The 11777-nt window shown below is 55.3% G+C and overlaps 1 protein-coding gene across 1 annotated transcript; it reads right to left on the reverse strand.

The window, feature by feature from the left end:
• Positions 1-3320: 3320 nt before the first annotated feature.
• On the reverse strand, positions 3321-4961 carry LOC102462300 (olfactory receptor 1f45-like). The gene has a single exon (XM_075914965.1). The coding sequence runs from the start codon at positions 4633-4635 to the stop codon at positions 3697-3699; it is 939 nt and encodes a 312-aa protein (XP_075771080.1). The 5' UTR covers positions 4636-4961; the 3' UTR covers positions 3321-3696.
• Between the last annotated feature and the right edge of the window lie 6816 nt (positions 4962-11777).

Consider the following 11777-nt stretch of genomic DNA (forward strand, 5'->3'; position numbering starts at 1 on the left):
CACCCAGGAAATGGGGCCTGGGCATGGGTTCAGCAACAGGTCGGACTCCGGAAAGCTCTCCTGTGGGGATTGGAAGAGAGGAGTGGGGTATAACGTGTAAGAGGGAGCAGGATGCCATGAAAATGGGAGAGAGAAAAGAGTTCAGGGGATTCTGTCCGCTCTGTCATCTGGCGCAGCAACCAGGGGGCAGCCCATGAAATTACAGTGGGACATTGAAAAAGGGAGAGATGGATTCTGAACGGGAGGGGTTTTGCATAGACTCCGCTGGGCCATTTTACACCAGCCTCTGACCCCTTTTAACTGACATAGGAACACTCACACGTCGTTCATGAGAAATCTTCCGTGTCCAACCGGGGGCCACAATTTTGCCTCCTCCAACCCAACCTTTCCCTCAACAAACTTCCACTCCCTCCAGCCAGCCCCTTTCTCACACTGCAGGGAGGCAGGTTCAGGATAGACCTTAGGAGACACTTTGCAACCGTCAGGCTAGAGAGATGCTGGGACAAACGGCCGAGGGAGTTTGGGGGAAACTCACCCATCGGAGGCTTTAAGAACAGGTAAGACAGACTAACACGGCTACCCCTCTGATACTTAAGTCAAGCGTGGATGCATATACATGCAAATATATGCAAATCGCTTCTTGCACACTGCCGGGCATGAATACAAAGTTGAAGGCAGGACTTCGCAACACGCAGGCCGCATTTAAGTCGGTTCTGCTGATATTAATAAAATGCAACATTTACCCGATTTCCAGCCATATGACAGCACTTTGATTGAGAAATGACAGTCCAGGAATTTAGCGACTAAAACTCATAGCAACAGAAGGCCATTCTATTGGTTACTTTTTTGGTTTGACTCCCACCCACATGTTGACTAGCCCTGGTCTAGATAGTAGCTGGCCCTGCCTTGGGGAGCGGGATAGCCCGAGGGCCAGGCCGACCATCTCTGATTCTACTCGTGAGGTGACAGCAGGAAACATCTTAGAACAGCAACACGCTAAGCGGCTCCCAGAGACCAAGCCAGGGCCCTGCTCGGGTCTGTCCCTCAAAACGATCAAGCTCCGAACAGGCCACGGCCACAAATCTGTCAGCAACAGGTGGATTCAACAGGCTTCACCTCACCCCTTGCATCCAGGCTGATTTTGTCTGGTTCCACCTGCAGCCACATCACGGCCCATCCCGCCTGCCCCCTTGGAAAGCGTCCATGTCAGCCCAGGGTGAAGTAGCTCAGAGCCTTTGCAGTGACTGCGAAGGGCCCCCAAGAGAATTCCCCTGAATTCAACACGGTTGATGGAGGCTGGCGCGGGAAACGGCCCCTTGTCTCCATGACCGGCCTGGGAAATGTGGGCTGAGCATGACACACGTCCCCCCTGCAATCTCCCAGACTGAGCCCTGGCACCAGGGAGAACTGGTCTCCTCCAGAAATCGATGCTTCTGGGGAAGGGGACGAGGGAGACAGACGCTGGGTGTCCCTGCTCCTCCGCATGCGTGGGAAGGACACAGAGTGGAGACAGAATTTGGTCTGAGTGGGGACCCACCGGTGCGCAGGGTCCTTCTCTGGGCTCCGTCAAAGGATCCGGCTAGACAGGGGAGCATTTGAGGCAGCAGATTGGAGGGGGCCAGGCTGGGGAAGGGACTCTCAGACGGGAAATGCGGGTGGGGAACGTCTGCTCAAAGCCAGATGCCAGAGGGAGAGAGGGGCACAGAAGACAGGGGTGGGGAGTTTCCTCTGCTGTCCTGCTTCCCGAACCTGTTCCCTACATGCCCCCCTCCAGCCGGCATTGCCATCCCAGCGTCCCCCCTGCTGTGGGCCCGTCACACACCCAGACACCCGGCCTCACCTCAGACAAGGACGCCTGGCACCCGCCTGCCCCCGACATCTTCAGAGGAACGGCCACCCCTGCGTGAAGATGAACCCCAGCAACCAGGCCCCGGGGGCGGCAGAGTCGGCCTTAATTAGCCCCTGAGGGACTGTGACTGAGAAAACATTCATTAGCGCTCAGCTGGGACGCCCCACGGCTGGGAGGCGCGGGGGGTCTCTGAGGTCCATGGGCTCCCTTCATCGTGTCTCCTCCTGGACCATCACAAGCAGCCAGTCGCCAAGTCTGGTAAATCTCTCCCCTGTGCTGGCCAATCCCCACACGCTGGCAACTCACACACATTCCACTTCCACTCCTCCAAAAGTTGCAGTGTGCCTCAGTTTACCAGTTTTCCCTTAATCACCCCCACTCACTCCAGGACCCCATCTATGAGAGACCCTATGCAGAGCACTGATGGCTGATAAAGTAAGAACTGAGGGTTTCCCAGGCCCCAAGAGGGAACAGTCGCAGACACAAGGAGGATCCCGGCGCGCCAGGCCGGCCTGCGCAATGGTCACTGCCCGAGCTAAGGACGCCAGGTTCCCTCTTCCCCGGCAGGGCAAACAGCCGGATCCGGGGTCTCGTGGCCCGGCCAGCGCATGCAGTCACTGGCCTGCGATGGGTTCCCATTGGCCGATCGGAAGGACTCTGCGCGGTGCAATGCCCCAGAGACTCATTTCCCCTCCCAGCTGTCCCTGCTCACCCATCGCGCCCGCCCTGGGGCGACCTGCCCGGCCGGCTCACCCTGCCCATGTGTCTTGACAAGCTGTGAGCTTCCCACCCGGAGCGGGACCCCTCGTCCTTCAGGGCCCCACGGCCTCCCCCTCCCGCGACGGACCTCTGGTCTCCAGCCCCTCGCTCCAGGCCGGGGGCTCTGCCCAGCGCCCCCACGCGGGACAGGCCGAGAGACGGACACACTCAGTCGGGTTCATTAGTCACCCGGAGCCCAGCATGGGAAGCCCTGAGCCCCCCCGAGAGGAAGGAAGGTCCCGTAGGCCATTCTGTCAGCCCAGCCCCCAGCCAAGCCACCAGGAAACTCCATTTTCAGCCACCATCTTCCTCCCAGAACTGACTGATCCCCACCTGCGCCTTCCAGCCCCATGGTCTCAGGCCGGGGGACTTGGTTAAGATTCCCCCCTCCCGCAGTTAGAGCCGATTCGAGTTGTTGGATCCGGCATCATCAGTCTAGGCCAGTGGTTTTGAACTGTTGGTGGACGCTAAAATATTTGAATGAAAGTTGACACCCCACTGAAAATTTTAGACCTAGTCTGCAGGTCACCAGGGGTCCACTAACGAGATTGAAAACTGCTGATCTAGGTGCCAACTTGGGCTATGTTGGTTTCAATGAGCCCTTATGGAACAGCTAGTCTGCAGGGAAAGGCCAGTGTACAAAGTCAAGTCCCATGCCAAACCTCTTCGGTCTACACACATGCTCAGCATGGCAGGCTGAGCCTGATGTTCATCCTTTATTCAAGTCTATGATGTCTTTGTACAAAGCCTTTGTGCGGAATGACTTGAAAACTCATAATCGGCTGGACATTAGTGGCATTCTAAAATATGTGTAACAACGTTATATGTAAAGTTAAATGATACAGGCTTGGGGCTGATGCCGTGTGGCCATGTCCTTAGTGGACCCCATTTTCCACGGAAAGACTTGGGCTGCGTGTACTTCTGTGTGTGTAGCTGGGTGTGACCCTACATTTGTATTAATTACACCACCCTCATGTATGAGGTGAAAAGAGCCTAGGTGTTCTGGGGCAGATAAGAGGGAAGGTTTCCCAGACATCTCTCAGGTGGAAAGTCCATACCCAGTGCCACGATAGAACCGTGGGCTGGACTCAGGTGCCCCAAGTCAGGACCTTCCTCTTTGCCCTCCTCAGGGCGGCGGCCACGTCCTTGTTCCTCAGGCTGTAGATGAGGGGGTTCAGGGTGGGCACCACCGAGGTGTACAAGAAGGTCACTTGCTGTTTTTGCCCTGGCATGTTGCTGGAGTCTGTGTGGTAGTAGAGCCAGACCACGGTGATGTACGTAAGAGTCACCACGGTCAGGTGGGAGCCGCAGGTGGAGAGGGCCTTGCGCAGGGCTTGGGCAGAGCGCAGGCGGGCCACGGCCACCCCGATGCGGGTGTAGGAGGCCAGGATGAAGGCGAAAGGGGCTCCCACCACCAAGACTCCCTCGGTGGAGACCACCAGCTCCTTAGTAACGGGCCGGGTGCAGGAGAGACTCATCAGAGATTGCATGTGACACAAGAAATGCTGCAGGCGGTTGCCGCAGTAACGCAGCTGGGCAGCCATGATGGTGTGTAGCAGACCATGCGGGATCACCACGGCCAATGAAGCAGCCACCATCTTGAGGCACAGGGACCGTGTCACCACGGCAGAGTAGCACAGTGGGTCGCAGACGGCCACATAGCGGTCGTAGGCCATGACAGCCAGCAGGTATCCCTCCATGTTAACAACCACCATGTAGATGAAGAGCTGGGCCATGCAGCTGACAAAAGGGATGGCCCGGTGCTGGGTCAGGGCGTGCACCAGAGCCTGGGGCAGGATGATGGAGACCATGCCCATGTCCACCATGGAAAGCTGGCTGAGGAGGAAATACATGGGGCTGTGGAGCTGGGGGTCCGTCCACACCAGCCCCACAAGCATGGAGTTTCCAACTAGGTTCAGAAGATACGTCACCAGGAACCCTGTGAAGATCAGCGGCTGCAGAGCCTCAAGTTCAGAGAGGCCCAGGAGTACGAACTCAGAGACAGACGTCCAGTTGGCGTCATCCATGGTGAAGGGCAGCAGCAGCACCTGAGCGGGGAGGAGAAGAGAGTTGGCTGGGAGGGGACGCGCTGACACATTACGCCAGTCGCTCGTTGGGAGCCAAGTTTGAGCAACAGTTTAACAGCTTCCTCTCCGCGACGGAGACGCCAGCCCAACCCTGGCTCAGTTCTGCTCAGGGTCATGGACCGTCGCTGTAAAAACAGGCAGCGTCCGTCTGCTCTGACCGTGTGTCGCTGGGACTCACAGACTCTGGGTTCAGCGTTTCTCTGCCTGCCTGATGGACATAGAATCATAGAACCATAGAGCTGGAAGAGCCCTCAGAAGGTCATCAAGTCCAGCCCCCCGCCCAAGGCAGGACCAACCCCAACTAAATCAACCCGGCCAGGGCTTGGACAAGCCGAGACTTAAACACCTGTAGGGATGGAGACTCCACTGCCTCCCTAGGCAACCCATTCCAGTGCTTCACCACCCTCCTAGGGAAAGAGTTTTTCCTAATATCCACCCTCCCACCACAACTTGAGCCCATTGCTCCTTGTTCTGCCATCTGTCACTACTGAGAACAGCCTCTCTCCAGCCTCTTTGGAACCTCCCTTCAGGAAGTTGAAGGCTGCTCTCAAACCCCCCCTCACTCTTCTCTTCTGCAGACTAAACAAACCCAACTCCCTCAGCCTCTCCTCATAGCTCATGTGCTCCAGCCCCCTCAGCATTTCGGTCACCCCGCTGGACCCTCTCCAGTGTGCCCACGTCCTTTCTGTAGTGGGGGGCCCAGAACTGGACACAATACTCCCGTTTGGGGTAAGAAGCCTTAGCCTCTTTGAAACCTGTTATCAGGTTTTGTCAGGGCCAGACAGACCCCGTTTGTCTCCCTGTCCCTCCTAGGGCAGCATTTCTAACCCTTTTCCCGTTTGCTGCTCTCCCTAGACTCTCCGATTTGCCCACAGCTTGTAGCCCAGAAGTGGCCACAGAACTCCGGATGAGAGCTAACCAGTGCTCAGCAGAGCGGGACACCCCCTTCCCGTGTCACATAATCGGATGGGATGGAGAGTTTCCCCCCTCCTGCGTCAGCCCCACGACGTGCCGGTTCTTGCCCCTGCCTGGTAGCACAGGATGGTCAGAGCTGCTTCACTTTACTGGCTCCCATTCACATTCAGCAGGGTCACTCCTCTTTGGGGATGGTCTTTTCACCACTTCGACACGCACTTAATGGGAAGGGAGGGAGAGTTTTCCTTCCTGACCACTGCCGATGCCCAGCTGAATCCCTGAAGCATGACACTGAATTCCAGTCACTCTTGTCATACTGAGCTCCAAGTATTACAGGCCCGCCAAGGGAAATGCAGGTTAACAACAGCAAGGCCCATGAAGGGATGAAAAGGTCACCCACGGAGTCCAAGACGAGATGGGAGGAAGGTTCTAAAATAACCATCCCCTTGGGAAACAGCCGAACCGGCACTGGGGAGGGAGTTGGTGAAGTGGGGAGGGCTCAGAGCAGAGCCCCCGCAATGCCTGCAGGTCTGGAAAACCTGCCTGATCGGGAGAGATGCCAGGGGCTCTCGCTAGTTGGTGGAACAAGGAGAAGGTGAAAGGGCCACTCGGTCCCAGGCTAGAAGGACCGACCTGGGGAAGAAATTGCTCAGCGGCTCTTGGGTCTAGCAGAGAAGGGTCTCAAGTGAGCCAGTGGCTGGAAGTGGCAACTAGACTCAACAACTGTGACAGGAGGCTGTAGACATCTGGAAAACCTACCTTGCGGGCTAGTGGGACTCCATTTGCTCAGTTCGTTGAAAAGCCAGTGAAGAGTGGACTGGGCACCAGTTTGGCAACTCACTCGCAGCCATTTGTCCACATCTGGGTCCTGCCTGCAGCTCTGCCCACCCCCCTACAACACAGAGGAAATGTGGACTGAGCAGGGAGTCGGACTCCACAAAAACTTCCCTGTGGAGAGAGGACAGAGAGAAGGGAGGTGTATAAGGCATAAGGGGGATCACGATGCGACGGAAATGGGAGAGAAAAGAGCTCTGGCCATTCTGTCCTCCCTGACCCCTGGCACAGCAACACATGGGCAGCCCATGAAATTAGAGTGGGCCATTCAAAAATGGACCAAAGACATGCACTCAGGAACTGGGGAACTCATTGCCACAGGATGGTGTCAAGGCTAAAACTTATCAAAATGAAATGAGGGCCTCGACATTTCCAAAGCTGAGAGGAATATCCAGAGTTATAATGAGTGTAATTAAAAGTTGTGGAAGGGGTATTAAACCTCATGCTCTCGGGTGTTGTGAAGTCTCCCACTGCTATGGGTCAGGAAGGAATTTCATGGGGGGCAGATCCCCGCCTGCTTGTGCAGGTTCTTACACCTTGTGGCGTTTGCTTATTTCAAGGGTGGATTCTGTATGGGAGGAGGGGGTGTTCTTCTCGACCCCGTCTGGCCACCAGACCCCACTTTCAACTCACACACAAACACACAATTCCTGAGAAATCTGCGATGTCCAGCAAAGGGCCGTCGTTTTGCCTCTTCCACCCCAACCTTTCCCTCAGCACATTTCTACCTGCATAAGTCAGAATTGTCTACCGGACAATGTGCCACCTTTGCGGGAAATGCTCAGGCTTGCCTCAAAACAACTTGGCATTTTTCTCATTTTGGGTCCAGCCAAGCCCTAAAACCAGGGGCCAGACACATGAAAAAGCATCTTTGGATCTCAGGGCTCTGTGTTTTCTTTGCAGGGTCTGTTCACCACAGAGTGGCCCACGTGTATAAATGAGCACACCTCTCTAATACAGCTGGCCCCTTTCTCACGTCGCAGGGAGGCACGTTCAGGTTGGACGTTAGGAGACACTTTCCAACCCTCAGGCTAGGGAAGCGCTGGGAGAAATGGCCGAGGGGAGTTTTGGAGGAAACTCACCCATCGGAAGCTTTAAGAACAGGTTAGAAAACCCCCTCTCAGGGATGGTCTAGTTAATATTTAGCTGTGTCTTGGGGAGCAGGACAGACCGAGGGCCATTCCAGTCCTACCAGTCTGTGATTCTAGTGACAAGGTGACAGCAGGAAACATCTTAAAACTGTAACACGCTAAGAGGCTTCCCAGAGATCATGCCAGGGCCTTGGTCTAGGTCTGACCTTCCAAATTTGGTCTGAGCCGGGACCCACCGGCGCATGGGGTCCTTCCCTGGGCACCGTCAAAGCACCTGGATAGACGGGGTGACACACAAGGCTGCAGATGGAGGGCTGGGCTGGGTGAGGAACATCTTTCCGTTCAGAGCCAGATTCGAGAGGGACAGAGAAGACATGGGGGGTTTTACCTGCTGTCCTGCTCCCCAATCCGTTTCGGACTCTGCACCTACATGACCCCCTCCAGCCGGCATTGCCGTCCCAGCCTGCCCCCTGCCATGCCCCTGACACGCACACTGACCCCCAGCCTCACCTCGGACAAGGACGCCTGGCACTCGCCTGCCCCATGCCTCTGCTGAGGAAATGCTGCCCTTGTGTGAAGATGAACCCCAGCAACCAGGCCCCAGGGGCGTCAGAGTCGGCCTTAATTGGCCCCGACGGACTGTGACTGAGAAAACATTCATTAGCGCTCAGCTGAGACGCCCCACGGCTGGGAGGCGCGGGGGGTCTCTGAGGTCCATGGGCTCCCATCATCGTGTCTCCTCGTGGACCATAATAAGCAGCCGGTCGCCAAGTCTGCTAAATCTCTCATGAACCTCTGGTCTCCAGTCCTCTTGCTCCAGGCCAGGGGCTCTGCCCAGCACCTCCCAGTGGGACAGACCGAGAGACGGACACACTCAGTCACCCGGATCCCACCATGGGAAGCCCTCCACGTCCCCAGGAGGGAGGAAGTTCTCGTAGACAATTATGTCAGCCTGCCCCCAGCCCAGCTGCCGTGAAACTCCATTTTCAGGCACCATCTTCCTTCCAGAACTGACTGACCCCACCTGCGCCTTCCAGCCAGGTTCTCAGGTTGGGGGTCTTGCATAAGATCCCTCTTTGAGAGTGTCGATCCATGAGTTGTTGGACCAGGCATAATCTGTCGAGGCCAGTGGGTTTGAACTGTCGGTGGCCCCTAAATATTTTGAATGGAGGTGCACACCGCACTGAACATCTTAGACCTAAGATCACCAGGGGTCCACCGACAATAGATTGAAAACTACTGAGCTAGGCGCCAACTTGACCTGAGTTGACTTTCAACCGGTCCCTTATGGAACATCTACCCTGCAGGGAAAGGCCAGGGTTCAAAGTCAAGCCCCATGCCGAACCCCTTCTGTTTAGACACATGCTGAGCCCTGATGTTCATCTTTTACTGAAGAACAAGCAGCGTTGTGTTCGAGTGGCATTCACCTCCCTCCATGTCCCCTAGCCCAATAGGAATAAACCCCTACGTGGACAGAAACCAGCGGAACCCGATACGTGGGGAGCAGTAAACACAGTAAATGTCTGACCGTACACCCACGGAGCCCTGATGGCCAATGTGCAGCTGGCGAGCCACAAGTCTAGTCTGACCCAACGCTGACATTGAAGCCAGACAAATTCAGGCGGGACGTAGGGCAGCCATTTTCAGCACGGAGGGGAATGACCCTTGGGGACAACTACCCCAGGGTTGTGGTGCATTTTCCATCCCTGACAATTTTTCACTCAAGCTGGGCTGCAGCTCCAGCAGATGCGCCCCTCAGGGCCGTTCTGTGCCCGTGTGGCACAGAGGTCCCACTAAAATGGCAAGATTCTCCGCAATCCCCGAGTGACAGGAAGGCGAGAGCAAGATGTGCTGGTGGCCGACGGCTCAGCTCTCCCAGCCCCACAGACCAAGAGGTTCTGTGTGACTCAGAATACTAGGACTGGAAGGGACCTCGAGAGGTCATCGAGTCCAATCCTCTGCCCTCATGGCAGGACTCAGTACTGTCTGGACCATCCCTGACAGACATTTAACTAACCTACTGTAGTTCCCTTACTAAAGGGGCCTCTGTTTTATTCTAAAAAGACCCTGTGTGCTACAATCCAGACTACAATTCCCATGAGCCCTTGGAACAAAAGAGGGAGGAGGGACTCTTGTGAGAGAGAGGAGGCTCTCTCCATGTGCTTGAAGAAGAGGCCGAGCAGTCTGGGACTCTGCCTTGGAGTTTGGAACCAGAGGCGGATCCAGGCTGCTGCCAAGGACATTGACCCAATGCAGGGGCTGTTGGATGCAGCTACTACATGCCTGTTGGAACTGGGAGTTAGCAGGCTGCTTCCTATAGGCACAGCAGGAGGCAGTAAGTTTGGGCCTTGCTGGCAGAGTGCTGCCTGGGACAGAGCTGCTGTTTAGCCTGGACCAAATCCTCACTACAGCGGCAACATCAGCGCCAACGCAAGCAAGTGTCTGGGACTGAGTCTAAGGGTGTGCACACTCTGGGGTGGGGTCACTGTTGTCTAGCTATATAAGCTACAGTCATTGTTATGTGTTTTGTTAATGCTATTCCTTGCTAATCTGTTAATCCCTGTTGAGTTAAGTAAAGATGGTTTATTTTAAAGTGTTCTATTAGATGTATATGATTTGTAGTTGTTCTGGAATTAGATCCAGCTTTATGTTGGAATGAGGATATTCCTGGAGGCTCTCAAGGCACCAGTGAGTGTACAAGGCCAGCCAGATGGAGGTACCACCATTTTACATTCATTGCCAGCAAGGGGGTGGATAGGGCTTTCCCCAGCTAAACACCATCAACACTGGGGTGCTCAGGATCTCTTTTGGGTTAAAACACCAGGTGCCCAGGCACACCTGTGAGTGTGACCTGCTCCCCAGTAACCCGGGGAGGAAAAAGGGTGGTTACACTACTCTTAACTATCTCCAGAGATAGAGATTCCACAACCTCCCTGGGCAATTTATTCCAGTGTTTGACCATCCTGACAGGAACTTTTTCCTAATGTCCAACCTCAACCTCCCTTGCTGCAGTTTAAGCCCACTGCTTCTTGCTCTGTCCTCAGAGGCCAAGATGAACAAGTTTTCTCCCTCTTCCTTGTGACACCCTTTTAGATACCTGAAAACAGCTTTCATGCCCCTCTCAGTCGTCTCTTTTCCAAACTAAACAAGTCCAATTCCTTCAGCCTTCCCTCACAGCTCATTTTCTCTAGACCTTTAATCATTCTTGTTGCTCTTCTCTGGATTTTTTTTGCCAGACACAGCCCCAAAAACTAGACTGTCTGGTAGAAAACTGGACACCTGGCAACCCTACCACTACCAGTCCCACTCTCTAGCCCCGGTCTCCAGGCAGACTGCAGTCCCCTCTGGTCACTCCTCCCTGGCCAAGGGTGCGGACCGGCTACCTCTGCCTACCAGGCTGCCTCCTGCAGCCCTGGCTCAGGGCTTCCCTGGCCCCAGCCTCCCCCTCTTGCAGCCCAGTCTTTTGTGACCCTCTCCCAGCCCCTAGGGCCTCAAGCCTGGTAGCCTGGGCTTGCTCGACCTGAACCACCCCAGCCCTGCCCTATTCCAGGAAGCCTCTTGCTTCCCCGGCAGTCAGGTCTCCACCACCCTCCCTCCAGAGCAGCAGGCAGGTCTCCTCCCTTCCTCCAGGAGCCCCTCATTATAGCCTCCAGCTGGGCCCTCATTAGCTGCCTCAGCTGGTCTTCCCTGGGACGCCACGCTCAGCCCCTTAAAGGGCCAGTGCAGGGCACCGCCCTGTCACAAGGAGCCAATCACACGGCAGGCCCGCGGGAGTTTTTATCATATATTTCCGGAGAGGGAAAAATGCATCCACTGGACATGCCCAGATAATTTAACCTCTGTCTGTAAATGGACTCTTCCGTGGGCAGAGACGCCCTAATGTACCCCACTGTTGGGAGGAACCATTTCACTGGGTGGGGGGAGGGGACAGGAGAAGGGAGATGAAATGTCAAAGTTCATAACTGCCACTTTGCAAGGTCCATTTTACAGTGCAAGGAGCCTGCTCAATTGCATCCTGGGAAGATCCCATTCTGCCTGGAAAAGGTCTGGCCAAGAGCCCTAACTGCCACTTTGGAAGGTCCCATTTTCACTGGTGGGGAGAGATCTGACCAACTGCCCTAACTGCCACTTTGGAAGGTCCCATTTTCACTGGTGGGGAGGGTTGCCAGATGGTTTCCACAAACATACTGGACACACTTGACATTACATCACAATCTACATTATATCTGATTGAGAAAACAC

Source organism: Pelodiscus sinensis, unplaced genomic scaffold (assembly GCF_049634645.1).
Source record: "Pelodiscus sinensis isolate JC-2024 unplaced genomic scaffold, ASM4963464v1 ctg59, whole genome shotgun sequence".
Taxonomy (NCBI): Eukaryota; Metazoa; Chordata; order Testudines; family Trionychidae; genus Pelodiscus; species Pelodiscus sinensis.

Coding starts and splice junctions, on each gene's coding strand:
- LOC102462300 (XM_075914965.1), bottom strand. CDS start 4,635: ATGGATGACGCCAACTGGACGTCTGTCTCTGAGTTCGTACTCCTGGGC.